The 17,846-nt window shown below is 35.7% G+C and overlaps 1 protein-coding gene across 7 annotated transcripts in view; it reads left to right on the top strand.

Annotated features, from left to right (window-relative positions):
- Positions 1 to 17,846, top strand: part of LOC107665875 (actin binding LIM protein family, member 2) — a 59,849-nt gene that overhangs the window by 35,770 nt on the left and 6,233 nt on the right. The window contains exons 7-20 of one of the 7 annotated variants that reach the window (XM_016456928.1): positions 2,064 to 2,151; positions 4,824 to 4,882; positions 5,613 to 5,663; positions 5,999 to 6,076; positions 6,222 to 6,365; positions 6,737 to 6,769; positions 7,359 to 7,476; positions 9,444 to 9,677; positions 10,011 to 10,091; positions 12,178 to 12,279; positions 13,683 to 13,736; positions 15,002 to 15,045; positions 16,014 to 16,119; positions 17,774 to 17,832. In XM_016456928.1, coding sequence (XP_016312414.1) covers positions 2,064 to 2,151; positions 4,824 to 4,882; positions 5,613 to 5,663; positions 5,999 to 6,076; positions 6,222 to 6,365; positions 6,737 to 6,769; positions 7,359 to 7,476; positions 9,444 to 9,677; positions 10,011 to 10,091; positions 12,178 to 12,279; positions 13,683 to 13,736; positions 15,002 to 15,045; positions 16,014 to 16,119; positions 17,774 to 17,832 — 1,251 coding nt within the window. The remainder of the gene's footprint in view (positions 1 to 2,063; positions 2,152 to 4,823; positions 4,883 to 5,612; positions 5,664 to 5,998; positions 6,077 to 6,221; positions 6,366 to 6,736; positions 6,770 to 7,358; positions 7,477 to 9,443; positions 9,678 to 10,010; positions 10,092 to 12,177; positions 12,280 to 13,682; positions 13,737 to 15,001; positions 15,046 to 16,013; positions 16,120 to 17,773; positions 17,833 to 17,846) is intronic. The other 6 variants (XM_016456929.1, XM_016456931.1, XM_016456930.1 and 3 more) reach the window with 6 other exon arrangements.

The following is a 17,846-nucleotide window of genomic DNA, read 5'->3' as shown; positions in this document are numbered from 1 at the left end:
ATGGCTGCAATATAACAAAGAGTGAAAAATTGAAGGGGGTCTGAATACTTTCCGTACCCACTGTGTATATATATATATTTTTTTTGCCTTTGGCAACATTTTTTACATGAACTGAAGACTAGTTGATACAGGTATCCTTATGTTAGCAAGAATAATTAGCCCACCCTTCAGGAGTAATGCCAGTTCACAAGCCTAGACAGCATTGGGGTATTGAAGTAATTAAAGGTAAAGGTTTTTATTGTGTATTTGAGGGGATTTTTAAACAAGTTGTTGTTGTTGTACAGTTTGTAACAGAAAGAGAATAAAAGCATGGTTTTCAGGCCCCTGTTTACTCTGAACCATTGATTGGGAACTGTATCTGAGTCTGAAATGTCATGACATTTTGAGTGGCAAGACTGTAACTGTGTTGAAAGAGAATGGAGAGAGAGGAGGGGGCTGAGTAGATTTTCCAGTGCAGGTTTTGATACATGAGAAATTAAATCAACAGCTGTGCTGAACACTAAAAGGAATGTGACACAGCATGCTGAAAATTTCCGATCATAGATGAGTCCTTTAGGACTTAATGAAGGTTGATGAAAAATGGATGACAGGAATCTTAGGAAAATATAAAAGATGAAATTGATTTGACTAATCTGTACTCTCTCTGGGTGGACAGAACACTCTAGAACTATTTACCTTATAATCTTAAACTAACCTGGAAAAGACTTTGGAAAGACTCTAACCTGGAAAAGTGCAAAATTACAGCCCGACAGAGTTCTTAAGAAACACTAAAATGATTGATAACCAGATTAATTATTAGAAAGCTAGAGAGAATAAACTAGAGAATTAAGGACAAGACTTTATCTCTTTATCTGATGAGAAACTATCATGCAAAAGTTTGGGATCAGTAAGATCCCAAATTAATACTTTTACTCAGCAAGGACACATTAGATTGATCAAAAGTTGACAGTAAAGAGATGATTAAAACATGATTTATGTTTTAAAAATGCTGTTCTTTTGAACTTTCTATTAAAAAAAATCCTTAAAAATATATCATGGTTTCCACAAAAATATTAAACCGCACAACTGTTTTCAACACTGATAATAGGAAATGTTTCCAGAGAACCAAATCAACATTTTAGAATGATTTCTGAAGGAACATGTGACACTGAAGACTGGAGTAATTACTGCTGAAAATTCAGCATCACAGAAATTTTGTATTTACAGGAATAAAGTGCATTTTAAGATATATTAACATAGAAAAAAATATTTGAAAGTAAAAATATTTCACAACATTACTGTTTTTACTGTATTTACTCTATTTATCAAATAAATGCAGCCTTATAAGAGACTTCTTTCAAAAACAGTCTTGGGGTCGGTAAAAAATCTTACCAACCCCAAACTTTTGAATAATAGAATGGTAGTGTATATAAAATATAACAATACCATTTATTTATGGAATGTTATCTGTCACTTTGTCTCTCAAATGCCCATTTATTATGATGAGTCAATCTCACAATGAATTGTTTGGGTAATATTTCACCCCAAGGTCAAAAGGGAAAAAAAGTATTTTCTTATTTATTTATTTATTTTCATATTTTCAAGCAGTACAAATTCAGTATGATAAATGCTATCATGATATATATTTACATTTGCAATGTACATATGTACTTCAAAATGTTAGGTAATGTTAGATTTTTTTCAGCACAGTACAATAAACCTACTGAGGCAAATCCACTCAAGCAATACAGAAAGCCATTTGTGCACAGTGGTCTGGTAAAAGTTTTAAAATGAAACTGATGTGGCCATCAGAAGTGAAGTGTGGCAGCTTTGCATCACCAGCTCCTCTGTCTGTGGTGCCTCTACTGTACAGTTATTGCAGACGGTGTCCCCCTGCCTACTGCAATGACATTTGCATTTGAACTGCATTAGACAATGAGAATAAATTACATTGTCAAGAGGATTAAGACAAATATCTTAATAATTCACCTAAATTAATATATACACACAAATATATAGTCATTGAGAGATTTCTGCAGTGAAGTTGAATGACTGATGTATGTTCTGCTCTGTGTTTATTACAGGCTGGAGAAAAACACTATCATCCCACATGTGCCAGATGTGCACGTTGTGACCAGATGTTTGGGGAGGGGGAGGAGATGTACCTGCAAGGTAATTTAAATATCATCAAATTTACATGATTTGATACAGATACTTAATTTTGGTGATGTGTTATTAAAACATCTTTCAATACAATGAAGATTGTTTCTATTGTTTCTTCATTTGTAAATTATTTTAATGTGACAATTAATGTGTCAACCCTTTGTGGATTATATTAATAAAAAAGAATAACAATATCCAATCAGAGAAAAAAAATGAATTGTTGGCTATGATAAGCAACAGTTAAAGGTGCAATAGGTGATTGTCTTCAGAAACATTTTTTGTTATGCTGGTTGAAAGTCTCTTCACATCCCGATAGCAATCATCAAGTTAAGTGGTCTAAATGTATTTATCTGTATTTATATATTCTGTGGAAGGCGTAGGACCAAGAAATGTTCGTCCAATCAAAACGCTCGGTCCAAGCATTTTAATTGGATTTCCTACCTGCCTGTCATCGTATGTATTGGCATACCTCTGCGCATCCGGTTCGTGCAGACAGAGCGAGAATGGCATACAAACATTAACAACCTGGTCTTCCTTCCTGGTATTGTAGTATGTTTAAAGTTTTCTCACTGGTGAATGACACATGATGTAGCCCAGTGGTTCCCAATTCCAGTCCTCGCGTCCCCTGCTCTGCATATTTTGCATGTCTCGCTTAGTTAACACACCCAATTCAGATAACCAACTCGTTAGAATTGAGCTACGTGCATGAACTGTGTTCCGATCGATATGATGTGTGAAGTGTGACATAATATACCTCTGTAAATAAAAATTATTTAAATTTACGTCTCGCACACTTTAATGCCCTTTGAATGGAACATATGCGCTCGCTTCGAACTGGAATCATGGTGGAATATCTGGTGATGTACACTTCCCAGGGCACTTACGGTCAAATAGAACAAACGTCGCACTTGATAAGAGATATACATGAAATGTGCAGAGCGGGGTGCGCGAGGACTGGAATTGGGAACCGCTGATGTAGCCTATTGTAGTAATGTTGTCTCTTGTATTCTGGTCTGTGAGCGTATATGCGTTCAGGGGGCGTGGCTTTGGATGGCGATTTGGAGGGAGGGTGGGACGTTCGCTTTCAGTGCTATCAGGCTAAAGTTAGCATTTTCCAAGATCTCCTACTGCACCTTTAAGGTTAAAGAGATTAATTTCATTTGATGATTTGTGTCAGAACGCTGAAGGAAACACTTTCCTCTTCAAAGTTCTCTAAATTTAGACCGTGAAACCAGACAGACAGGCACAGACAACGCTGAGGGCTACTGACAAGGATTTTTGAATCATTTGTATATGTATTAGTGTACGTGGAGTTTTATGCTTAAGAAAACACATCTGTACTCACAAAACCAAGAATGGATAGATTGTTTTGTATTTTAAACAGCAATAGACAGTTATATGGAGCTAAAAGCTCAGACCAGTCACTAAAACCTGAATACATTCCATAGTTGATGTGTCTTAAATTCTAAAGAACAAAATACATATTTGACATCCTAAGATAAATGTGGTTTTATTTATTCTTGTGTCCCACCTCAAACGTTGCAATACTTCAGTATCTCGTTTAACTCTGCACAGTGATTTACCACAGAAACTCACTGCACTGCAGTTTGTCAAAGGAGATTTATAGTCAGACGTTCTTTCAGAAAGCAGAATAAGTTAGAAGCCTTTTTTCAATCTGGCTAAAATAAAATGAAAGACTGCTGACTCATTCAAAGGGTGAATGATTGTGTTACTTAGTTTATGAATGCCAGTTGATATAGTGGCATATCTGAACATGCTAACTCCTCAGGAGATAAGTTATGCAAAATATCTTTATTGAATTAAGAACTGAAGTAGTTTAAAGATACAGTGGGCCCAAAAATATTTAAGCCTCACTTAAAAATCTACACTATTGTTAATTTTTTTTGGGAAAAAAAAGTTTTTGAAAGAAGTGTCAACAAGGTTGCATTTATTTGATAAAAATACAGCAATTATTCTATTTTATTTTATAATGGATAAAATTATTCCTGTGATGGCAAAGCTGAATTTTCAGCAGCCTGCAGTGTCAGATAATCTTTCAGAAATCATTCTAATATGCTGATTTGGTGCTCAGGTAACATTTCTTGTAATTATTAATGTTGAAAACAGTTGTGCTACTTAATATTTTTGTGAAAAATGTGATACATTTTTTTCTGGATTTTTTGATGAATAGAAAGTTCAGAATAACAGCATCTGAAATAGTTAATATATAAAAAATACTTAATATATAGCATCCTTACAAAATAAAAGTATTTACTTCTTTTAAAAATGAATCATACTGACTCTAAGCTTTTTAACAGTAGTGTATGTCTTTGTGATATATAACAAAATATAAATTTACCTGATTTTAAAGACAATATCAAAAACATTCTTTTTGAACAAAAGTTTGTCAAATGTGACATACAGTATTTATAATTAATGAGATGCACTATACCTGTGAATATTGTGCTGTGTGAAGTTGAACTTGAAGGCAGCTGACCTCATAAATCCACTAATAATGACACCAGTTAGTCAAAAGTAATTGCAACAATGGTTAAGAAAAATGAAATTCTAGCGGAATGACATTGAGCCATTTTGAGTGACTTAAGTGTCAAATACTTCTTAGGGCCACCGTATTTTTTTAACAAGGACTTGCGAGTTATTTGTGGCTTTCTCTTTCACAGGTTCTTCCATTTGGCATCCTCCTTGCAGACAGGCAGCACGTATGGAGGAGAAGAGTAAGGTAAAATTAAGCAAACTGTAAAACTGTAACTGAAGACACTTGCAATCCAATATGACCAGGAACTAAATGCTCTGAAACAGTCATTCTCTTTTTGTAAATTAGGCTAATGATATATTGCACCTTTATTAAAAAAATTCACTACTTTTTCCCACAGAAAATGGGTTGACTAAATTTTAAATACATTTTACTTAAGAAAAATGATTGAATAGTTGGTCATGGCAGCTGTTATTCAAGAAGTAATGGAGAAAAGGGTTGTAATTGGGCAAGTGTTCAGATGCATGTTGTTGTCGAGTGCACTTTTGGCTTTTAAAGCGCTAATTATGGTGCCTGGATCACGGCAGTGGAGTGATGCTGTACAGTCCCGGTAATATATTGTTGTTAACGGATTTACAAAATTTCTGAAGTGAATCGGGCACTAAAACAATGCAGACAGCGTGTGCAAATAAACACTGCTATCACTGCTAGATCCATGTAATTTTTATTGACTTGAATGTCATTAAAGACTGAAGTCTATGGTATTTTTTTTCTTGGCAGCTAGAATGAGTGACAGCCCCTAAAAATTGATGCTATTTAAGATGTTACAAAATGAAAATGAGCTCTATAGTTTAGGTAGCTGATATGCTCTGAAATATATTATGCAAAATCATCATCAACAGTAAATTCAGCTAGCTAAACAAAGGTGAGATGCAGTATGTGGAAGCGCTTCACTGTAACAACCCTTTCCCTGCAGAAACAGGTGCGGATTCAGCTCAGTGATCTCCATTCCAATGTACCTGAGCAGGTTTGTGACATGCGGCCCTCTCCTTCTGCATGGGCTTACCTCCCAACCTGCTTTTAGTTTTAATAGAATACTCACTAAAGTCCAAAATGGGCCTGTCAGGCCACCGTAGGCTACCGTCACTCCCACCCAGTAGAAATCAGGAACCAAAGAACAGGTTTTAACATCATCTGGGCAGGTACTCTAAAATAAGTGTGTTGCTATAGAGAAGACATTGTCAATGCATTACTTACTAATAAATAAAACGACAAATAAATCATATTATTGTAATAAGATTCTCAGTGGTTGCCTGTTTGTTGATTTTAAAAAAGGCATACCATTATTGTTTTTGTTTCCAGGTGACGAGAACCTCCTCTGAGAGCATCACCTCTGCTCCTGCCTCCAGTGCATCGGGCTCCCCTAGCAGAGTTATCTATGTAAGTGCATTTGAAAATGATTCCTTGCTTTATTACTTTTCATTTCTTCAAGATCACCACCAGTGGGCAGCAACACACAATGCTAAGAATAACTGCATGTGTAGAGAGCGTTATATATAAAGCCATAATGTTGCTCTTTCTTAAGGCAAAGCTGGGTGATGAACTTCTGGACTACAAGGACCTGGCTGCTCTTCCTAAAATCAAAGCGATCTACAACATTGACAGACCTGACATGCTCTCATACTCGCCCTATGTTAGCTACCCTGTGGAGGATAGGACCTTTGGAGAGGTACAAACACACACCCCCTCATACAGACTTACATGAGGGAATAACAAATACATGTCCTCTATTTGCTGATTCTCATTTTTGACAGTTTTTTGTCTTTATAGGTGACTTAAAAGCAAAAGGATAGCATAATTACTCATATGACAGCTACAACATTTGTTACAATAACACCATTTTTAAATGTAATCATCTTTACTCATCATCCAACATCATTGCAACATGGCTTGGCCAAAAATCATCATTTCACTAATTGATTGATGTATTACAGTAGTTTCAGTCATGTAACTTAGTTAGGAGGAAATCTCATTTTTTTCATGAACATATCTATCATTGCATTCAAGTCCATCTTACTCATTTGCTTTCTTTGTTTACAGTCACCACAGCAACTCACCCCTACTCCAACTGAGGTATAGTAGAGTTGACATGAAGAAACAGGACTTGTTATTGTGACGTTCACTAATCATGGCATATAAATTGTGTACTTCTATTTATAGAAGGTTCTTATTTTTATTTCTGATATTTATGCAGAATCTGTGCCAGATTAATAATGTGTTGCTCTGAAATACATAGGGAGTTAATGTAGGGTCACTTAGTTAATAATAACTATTGTTATAATTAATAAATAATTTGCCATTAATAAACATTAGAATACATTTACTGAACTTGATGAATCACAATTCTTAAGTCAAAATGTTTCACACATATTTTACACACAAATATGTGCATGATTAGTGAATGAGACCCTGTGTTTCCTCATATTTTGTGAACAGTTGTTTGTGAAGTAGAACAGTTATTGTGTGTTTTTCACCATTTGAAAACTCTGCGGTGTAATCACTCAATGATCAGTCTATTACTAGTTAGGACTGATTATTGTAAACTGGTCACATCTGTGTTTCTTTTCCAGCTTTATAGTCTCCTGCTGTGTGTCCCAGTGCCATAGTGATTACCGCTTAACATTGTTAATTTCATACTGAAATACTGTCTGTTTGTTTGTAGGGAGATGGGGAAAAGTCTCCCCGGCAGAGGAGGCCCTCCAGCCCCAGCTCCAACAGCTCTGTAGGGGGTTATGGCCGCTATACGCCTTCCCGCTCACCTCAGACCTACAGCAGACCAGGTATCCCTCCACATACATCATGACACTTACATGGACACAAAGCACTTCCTATAAGCAACTTATGGTTAAAACTATTTTTCTTCTTTCCTGTCACTTTTTTGGCATTTGTATTTTTTTTTGCTCTAGCTTCTGTACTACACAAGCTCTTTACACTCTGCAGTGTGGTAATGCAAGTATTGTTGGCCAGTTTATGATAAATTGCTTATGTTCCTCATTTTAGGTTAGATTTTAGATTTTTATATATAATATTATATTATAATGTTTATTATTTATATTAATTAAATAATATATATATGTATATATAAATATTATATATTATTATTTTATATATTATTTCACTAATTTAATTATTGCTAGAAAGAATCAACATAAAAAGGTAAATTAGTTAATTAAAAGCTGTTTCAGACCAAATTTGTGCACAATGTATATTTATCTATTATATACTATGTATATTTATACACTACCATTGAAAGGTTTGGGGTCAGAAAGTTTTTTTTTAGTACTTTTATTCATCAAGGATAATACATTTATTAAAAGTTAACACAATTGAAAATTTATCAAAAGTAAACAATAAAAAAACATCACTAAAGATTTCCGTTTCAAAGAAATGCTGTTCTTTTGAGCTTTCTATTCATCAAAGAATTTATCATCAAAAATATTAAGGAGCACCACCATGACTGAATGAAGCAGAAAAAAAAGAATTAACAAGCATTAAGCATCACAACTGTTTTCAACATTGTTGTATTAAAATCAGCTTTTGTACAGCATTTCAAATCACCCACTTAAAGGGGTCATGAACAGCCTTTTTATTTTATGTTGTACTGTTCTCTGAGGTCCACTTATAATGTTATAAAAAATTTTACATCAGAAAACATAATTTAGAAGTAATAGGCTATTTTCTGTCCTGTTTTGACCCCCCTCATCGGAACGCTCTGTTTGAATAGGCGTGGCGGATTGTAGACTCGGAAGTAACACCCACTGCTATGATTGGCTAACAGTTGTGTATGTTTGACAGCCTACATCCTTCATAGATAAATGCTGCTGTGATTTAGATTAAAAACGCATAAATACTCGGTACATATCAAACGATCTGTAATAACAGACAAAGCAATAGTGATCACGTTATAAAAACAGTTACTCCCGCTTGTATGGTGCGACATTACTGTCGGATCCAATATATTCAGCAAAGCATCATCTTTTAGTTTTAGTCTTTCTGAAAATCCTGTGTTGAATTGTGCCTTGTTTGTAAACGAACCCATGCTGAAATGAAGGGAACAAAGGACCAAGTTCTTACTGACGTGGTCTGTAACTTCATTAAAAATAAAGTTAAATTACTCTTTCCTAATGTTGGGATCAGAAGGAAGGCAATGCAAAGACTGTGGGTTTCCTCAACTTGGCAATGTACATTGTCTTGTTGTCTTTGGAGCCATCTTTATCGTTTGATTTCTGTGTAGACCTGCTTTTGCCTCTCTCGCTATTTACACTACATGTGCGAATCGGTGGGTGGCACTAAATAAGCAGTGCTGTAGAAGCAGGCGTTGATCTTCTTCTGCGGAGGCGGTGCTTAGCCACACTATTATGTCATAAAGTGACACATTCCACAACCTGTCGTTTTTCAATATAAGCTGTTTTTAGACTAACGAGAAAGTTTTGGGTTCTGAAACTTACAGGATGTTTTTATAGTACAATGACCTCTTATATATCAAAAGATCAAGGACATTTTTATTTCTCAGTTCATGACCCCTTTAAGAGGTTCAGTGCAGGTTGTGAAGACAGTAGGCAGTGAGACGATTCAAAATGTGGAACAGCATTCCATTCTAAAATGACATTTTAAACCACAATAAACTGATTTGATGCAGAATTTAATGAAGAAAGTAATTCAAGAATCATTTGGTTTAGTTGTTAAGTGTAGTTGCTGATCTCATATTACTGCCATTCTTCCCTGATCGGCTGGGTCTCCTGCTCAGAGCAATATCTGAGTGTCAAATACACCACTCATCCAGAAAATGCCAACTTGTTGGCTGTTCCAACTTCGGGGAGGAGTAGTGTCCATGGTAGTGCCAGAGGCTCCTCCCCACTACCTTTGTACAGCGGCAGTGGTAGAAATACACCACAGACAGGGAGCGGTGGCGTGGCCCTGCCCCTCAACCCCACTACTCTGGCTTTGCTCCAACAGCACAACTACATCCCTTACTTCAGAGGTACCACAGTTCTGCCTGCAGGCTTTTGCCCAGTACAAATCACCACATGCTGCATGTGTGTGAACTTATGGTCTTGGATACAAGATTCACTTTCCCTTGACAATATGAGTGAATGAGTTCACTACTAAAAATGCTGTTCTAAGATTTTAAACAAGACTAATGTCATAAAGTGCATGATGTTCCTGCTGTTGGAATTGGATTTCAACAAACATGAACCATGGATCAAGCTCCAAAACTCTTAGTGCTTCATAAGGGTTTGCATTCAAAATAAAGGACTAGTGAATTGCAGACATGAAATTACTACCCTATCCTTCATCCACCTTTCCTAAACAGGAATTGAGACAGGATTCAAACAGGAAGCAAAGTCTGAAAGTAGGCCTAGGACAGCCCTGCACCTCAATTTGCCTTCTCACGGTAAACCCTAAAAACCAGTCTCTCTTTCACTGTGTATCACCAGTCTATTACAGTGATGTGAGATTGTAGGTGTACCGCAAGGTTCAGTCCTTGGACCAATCTGTCTTTTATGCTTGCTGGTATTGTGTTTAAATAGAGTTTGTATGTCCAATCGTTTTGCATGGTAAACGTGGATATTCATTATATTTGACCTGAAACAGTAACCTAATGCACAAAGACAAATGCGAACATTGGTGGCGAGCATCAGTATGCATTTATTTGTTGTACTGTAGTTGATGTTGTGTTTCATCTGTTAAGGTGAAATTTTCCGCCATGCATCTGATATTCAAAGTGACTGTCTGTATGTTTGTGTTAATGTTGCCATTTACTTGGTGGCTGTCATTCCTATCTTTTTAGCATTTTCAAGTGTTTTATTTCACAGAACATGCATACTCAGACAGGCAATAATTTGCAGGTGGAGTTACAGTGGAGTCCAAACGTCTGAGACTATGTATAGAAATGTAAAATATGTAGAAATTTCAGAGTTTCAGAACACAGACCAATACCACAAACTTGCTTTTGATTAGTGATTTTGTAACAGTTTTACTGTCACATTAGTCCTAGTAGTTTTTCATTTCATTTTCATTGGTGTTACAGTTTGATTAGTGAACTAGAAATAATGCAGAATCTGAAGTATTTCTTCATTTTACATTATAACTTTGTTTTAAAAGTTTTCAAAATCCTACAACTTTTTTGTACATTTCCTGTTTAAATAATATAAAAAAATCCCAGATTTTTGATCTCAGGCTTTTGGACCCTGCCGTGCATATGTACATTCTATGTATATCTAGAATATATTGGAAAGTATTTATTCATAAAGATAACATGTCTGTGAAGAGGAGGAAAGTATGATGAAACAGATTTGGGTTTTGTGGTTTCTCTGCGAGAAGTAGAGAGAGCGAGAATAAAGTTCGCAGGAGAAGATTAAAGGGGTAAATTGATGAACTGTAATTTTGGGTCAGTTTGCCAGGCGCAGTGGCATAAACTTAGGCCTTGTGCAGTTCCAGGCCAGCCCTTTAATGTTGCATGAAAGTACACTGAGGTTGTGTTTGGAGTGCGCCGTTTATGATTCACTTAGCTCTCTAATTGACTTCTTATTGGTAAAGTAGCCACACAGGAGGAAATTCGCCTCTTCCTTACAAATGCAAAACCTCACTGACTGTAGCTGCCTTGATCTTGTTATATCTCCCTCTGAGTTTGGTTTCTACTTAAGATATATAAAATGAAGATGGAAATCATTCACAGAATATGTGTTAGTGATGAAATGCTGTATTACACCCAGCGGATATGAGAAGGGCGTTGCAATCCATAAAATCATATTTTAATGAGTAATGAGAGCATTGAGACCTTCATACTCCACAGTGTGCTCCAGTGTTGTGATTTGTGTATGTTTGGTGTATTTTATGACAATTTCCTGCTCCCCCAGCTCCAGATGTGTGGAAGATTTTCCCCTGATAAAGGGTGAATTTTTACTAACAGCACTTTGTGTGTTAAATGGGTGTGTGCATGTTTCTGAAGAACAGTTGCAAGTGTATGTGAAAGAGAGAAAGAAAAGACAAAGGAGACAGAGAAAGAGTTATTTTTTTATGTGTATTAATTTTTTGCTTTCAGCATATGCAAATAACTTTTTTTTAAATAAAACATTTTAGTGCGTAGTTGAATAAGATATTCTCTCTCTCTTTTACTCTCAGTTTGATAAAAGATTGTGATTATAAATACTTAATATTTTTCCCGAATGTTATTATAACATCACAATTCAGCCTGCCAATGGCAGTCATTTCTGTCTATGTCCAATTTGTATTGACTTGTCTGCTCAGTTCAAGCAGTACAATGAAATTTGAGTGTCTACTGATCAGATGCCATCAGTATAAACACAACATACTTTCACAAACTCCAATGCAAAGACAAATTTATACTTTTTAGAGCTGGCTGTATTGTGATGTTTCAGACTCAATGAAGACTCAGTGTAGCATATTTCTGGCAACCCTGTCAACTTTTCTTCTCTTTCCTTTTCATTTTGTGTCTGCCATGACCTTCACCCCCCGAGGTAGTGAAAGTGGTCGGAGTACCCCCAGTCTCTCCACCTACTCTCATAGCAAATCTCCTTCCTCAACATACGTGGCAGCCCCACGACATTTCCATATCCCAGGTAGGTGTTAAAAACTCTTGTACTTAAACTACCCATGGTAAAAAATGTTCTCACATCTCTTCTTCCCTTCTATCCTCACTTCTGTACAATGTCAAATACTCTCTCTATTTTATGAAAAAAATCCGGCATACTGAATAATTCATATTCATATTCTGCCTTCACATTGTTCTGTGATCTTTCTCTTAAGATCACAGCCATTGTTGTGCATCTTTGCATGATTTGCATTATTTTAGTACATTTATAAATTGTTATTGTAAGCAAAGCCCTATTTTTAGTACGTAAAAGAAACTTTTTACTGTCATTGCTCATCCCATGTTTAAAGGGGTCATATGATGCGATTTCTATTTTTCCTTTTCTTTAGTGTGTTATGTAGCTATTTGTGCATGTATAAGATCTGCAGAGTTACAAAGCTCAAAGTCTCCCACAAAAGGATTTATTCTATCTAAAAAAGAAGGCTGATCCAGACCGGGCTAAAACGCCTCATTCAAACACGCCCCTACATCTCTACATCACGATGTGGAAATATTTGCGTAATGCCGCCCAAATGTTCATGCAAAGAAAGAAGGCGTGGTTTCAGGAACCGCAGTAGTGTTGATTCAGCCATGTCAGGGAGACGCTGTGTGTCTCTGTGCAAAAGCAAGAGCACTTTATTTGGCCTTCCGGAAGTAGATGCAATGAGGAATCATTGGTAAAGATTTATTTATAACAGAACAGCACAACCCAGATGTGCGAATTTGTGCAACGCATTTTATGGACGACAGTTTTGTGGCTGTTACACCAAATACACAAAATAATGATCTTTAAAATAGCATCATATTACCCCTTTAAAATAAATCTAATGATCAGTTTCATGTGTTTTCAGCCCATTATTGTAATGACGTCTTGTTTCCAATGCTGGCAGAAACAGCTCTTAAAATGTATCACATGTGGTACATTAAATGACTGATTTTTTTCTAGAAGTAATGGTGAAGCAGAAGTGAGGTTGGGATGACCTAAACAAGCTACAGAGAGACACATGCTGTGTCAATTATTAAGACATTATGTCATTGCAATTACACCATTTATCTGCCTGTTTTCCTCTTGGCTTAGTTCATTTTAGGTGACATTTCTAATTTCTAAATTGAAAATGTGATGAAACTTTCATTATTTATAATGTTATTATTTATACATAATTCTGACTGCAGAAAATCCATATTTCAAAGCCGAAGATTTTGGCAAAGGCAAAATGCTTGATCATGCATGCTGATCATGAACATTATAAGGAGATGAACTACAATACCTGCAATCCTTTATAGCAACATATACTGCATTTTCTGCCCTTTCTTTTGCCCCTAGACCATCCTCTAATAACACATGCTTCTTTATTCATCTTCTTTCTTCCTCTCTTTGTCTTCCATTCTCAGAGACTAAAGTCAAAGATAATATCTATAGAAAGCCCCCTATCTACCAACAGCATGGTACAGTCCAGTTTCCGTACAACCATGTTTCTTTGCATGCTGTTACGCATGTCACCATGGTACCTGTTGCCATGGAACTGTAACCTTTGACCCTCTTTCTGTCTGCTGGTTTCCATTTTCAGCTCCTTGTAGGTTTTACAAATCCTAGAAAAAGGTTTGGATTTGACAAGGTACTTGTTATCAGGCAATCAGTACCTAATTGTTGTTTCTTGCCAAGGGTCATATTTCATACATATTTATTGGGTTTATTTTGAATAGCAGTTAGCCCTGAATTATTAGTGCTGCTCAATGCCTGTTAACTTAGAGATAATAATTGTTTTGATGTTTGTTATATGATGTTACACATACACCAAACGTTTGGGGTCAGTAAGATTAAAAAAAAAATTGAAAGAAGTATCTTATGCTCATCAAAGCTGCATTTATTTGATCAAAAATACAATGAAAGCAGCAATACTATGAAATATCGTTACAATTTAATACATTGTTGTATCATTATAAATATCTTCATGTCACTTTTGATCAATGTAATGCATCCTTACTAAATTAAAGTATTAATTTATTTAAAAAAAATCTCACTGTCCCCATATTTTTGAAGGGTTGTGTACATTTAATGTAAGTAATGCCTTTGATATGATGTCTTAATCAACAAGATCCTACATGTCTTTTTAAATGCATCCTGACATGGAAACAGCAGTCAGATATATTCTTTATTTTATTTTTGTGCCTCTGTCCATCCATACGTACTCGCTTGTCAGTTGCAGTATTCGTAGTTCCTCATCTGTCTGTGGTCTTGTAACTTAGATGTTAAACGAACATGGTGTCTGTGCAACTCATTGGTTTGGTGAAATGTCAAAGGCATTTGTGTTATCCATTGTGATTGACTTAAAGACATCTATAAAGCTCATTGTGATTGGGTGGTAGAGGTATCAATCACCTGACTGGTTTCTTTTGGCCTTTTTTTCCCCAGAACTTGTCCCTTGACGTTGTGTTTGGTTGTGTCACTTTTCACTTGCTTGTTGATTCTGTCCGTAAATTTGTTTTTTCTCTCATAGTGAATACTGCAGTTAGTTTGATCACTGTCTAAAATCAAGCTACACTGAAAAAAATAGATGACATGATTTATGAGTATATAACAGTATTTTCATTCTAATTTTTATTGTGTGTGTGTGTGTGGTACTTTGCATGATGTAACTTGTGCCAGTCACTCTCTCAAACAGTGAAAACTGTCCTTTAGGATATATTTAAACTGTCTTACTGTGCTGCAGCTTCCAGAACCTCCTGGCAAGATGGTGATGACGTAGACAGAAAGGTGATTTATATATTTATATAAACATCTCTGTGTGTATTTGTTTATTCTGGTATCAGTATCAGGTTGTTTTTTGTAATTTAATCCAACCTACCCTTGTGAAAAAGAAGTAAATTTTTTATTCATTATGGAAATAATATACTTTAAAATAATTTACTTAAGTGCAAACTGAATGTAATGTTTTTGAACACCTAATTGCATGTTAATTGCAATTAAATGAAAATGGATTAGTTTTTATTAATTCCAATATTTCATGTTAATTCCAATTAGCTGAGCTTAGTGCTTTTTTGACCACTTAAGTAAATCTTTATATATAATTTCATAATTCTATTTTGTTTGAAATGTGGTTAAAGTATACCACCAAATGTACTGACAACCTTTTATAGTAGACTAAAATATTCTTAAAGTCATTTCTGTTAAATTTTGTATGTCATGTATTTAAATATATTTGTAATTACACATTTGCCGTGATGGTTGCAACTGAGTACATTTAAAATATATCAACTTTAAATGTAATATCAAATAACACACTATAGTTAAAATTATAATCAAATACTTTACATGTGCTTTAGTATGTTAGTCAGCATCAAAATAAGTGTACTTCTTTAAAGTATGATAAAAAGATTATTACAACATGATGTAAAATGTACTTTCATTTGTAGTTTGACATTATTACAAAATACACTTTTTAAAAGTGCGTTAAGAACCATAGTCATGAACGTGTACTCTCTGTAAGTACACTAAGTGGCCTTTTATTTCATTAATAAATGATCTGCAAATACAGTTTTTTTTTTTATATTTAAAAATACACACTGCAAGTGCACATTCAATACATTTACGCACACTTCTTTTTGTTATTTTGGGGTTGTTTTAATAATGTAATCAAACCTATATATGTTTTCCATCCTATCTTTCCGTTGAATTCTTTATTTGGTTGTATAACATGTGTTTCTATTTTTGTTGGTCAATAGACCAGAACAAGTTGGATGAACCTGAAGAGTGAGATGGATAGACAGTCTCCAGATCTGGACCCCAGGACCTCCACCCACAGCTTACCCACCGATATTTCTCAACCCAGTGAGTAGCCAATCAATGATTTTGTAGAATCCAAACTTTCTTAAAGGGGACATCGGATGCCCATTTTCCACAAGTTGGTATGATTCTTTAGGGTCTTTATGATATGCCTGCATTGCAACATACTTTGGTTAAAATTCCTCAGTAGTCGTATAAAACAACACCCTTTTTACCTTGTCAAAAACGGCTCTGTTCACAGCGACCCGTTTTGGTGCATGTCTCTTTGAATGATAATGAGCTACTGCTCACCCCACTTCTCTCTTACGTTTTTTTGTGTATTCGTTGGCGCGTTACCATCAAAAACAAAACTAATCCACTGCGTCCTCAGTGGCTCTAATGTTGGGAGAAAATGAAGACTCTTATGTTCACTTTTACATCCAACTAGAAAACACCTGCATTGCTTACGAGATGTTGTTGTCGCTACAGCTGCTCAAGCGCGGAGAGAATGGCAGACAGCGTACATCAGGCTGAGGGCGGAGATATGCTAATACAGGACAATCTGTCAGTGGTCGTGGGCGGGGCCTGAGCAATATGATGTCATACTGCTTAAAAAATTAAAAATGGCTTGATAATTGACACTGTTTAGGTTTTTTGGGGTTTTAAAAAAAGGAGTGAATGGGTATTTATCATTGTAGGGTGGTTGTGTCCACACACTGCTAAGACAAATTTATTGCAAACACCATGTAAAAGTGAACTTTGCATCCGCTGTCTCCTTTAAAGGGGTCATATGATGCTGCTAAAAATAACATTATTTTGTGTATTTGGTGTAATGAAATGTGTTTATACGGTTTAAGGTTAAAAAAACACATTATTTTCCACATACTGTACATTATTGTTTCTCTATGCCCCGCCTTTTTGAAACGCGTCGATTTTTACAAAGCTCATCGGTCTGAAAGCCGATCCGGCGATCGACAGCGCGAAGTTGAAGTATTTCCTCAGCGACCAGCACGGATCAGCTCGAGGCATAACGAAGCAGATATTGTCCTCTTGTGGAAGACCAAACAAAGTAGTTTCGATTTCACAACAAAACACACAGCGCCTTCACGACATGGCAGCGGCAACAACAATACTACAGCGAGAATAAAAGTTACGCCTTCTTTCTTTGCGTGAACGTTTGGGCGGCGTTATGCAACGCATCTTCCCAGATAGTGACGTAGATATGTGGGGGTGTGTTAGAACGAGCCGTTTTAGGTAGGTGTGGCTGACTCTTAACTTTTATAAAGAATATCTCTTTGGATTTGAGACTTTAGTCTTTGCAACTTTACAGATCTTCTTTATGCACCAAGAGCTTGTAACACTCCAAAGAGAAAGGAAAACCTGAAATCGCATCATATGACCCCTTTAAATCAGCAATGAAATCTGACAACAATATAATTTATCATTTTTGTTTAAAACTTCAATTGTGACTAAAAACTGTATTTTTCTGACTGGTCAAGTAAATTTGAATGCCCTTTGTAGAGTAAATGGAAAAATGATTTGAACTAAAAGGCAGGGCTTTCTTTTCTTACAGCTGCCATATTGAGTGGTACAATTTCTTCTGTTAATTTTTCTATGAATGTTTCATATCCTCCACCTTAAACTGTCTCTGCCTCTTTTCCCCTTGAACATGACACTAGAGTAAAGTGCCATAAATCTTTCTAAATTCTCTGTTTTACAGACTTTCCATACAATAAGTCTGCTTCGCTGCCAGGATATGGGCGGAATGGCATATACAAGGTAAACTTTGTGAG

This window comes from Sinocyclocheilus anshuiensis, unplaced genomic scaffold, assembly GCF_001515605.1.
Source record: "Sinocyclocheilus anshuiensis isolate Anshui unplaced genomic scaffold, SAMN03320099.WGS_v1.1 scaffold647, whole genome shotgun sequence".
In the NCBI taxonomy this organism is placed as follows: domain Eukaryota; kingdom Metazoa; phylum Chordata; class Actinopteri; order Cypriniformes; family Cyprinidae; genus Sinocyclocheilus; species Sinocyclocheilus anshuiensis.
This window is presented reverse-complemented; position numbering and strand designations above follow the sequence as displayed.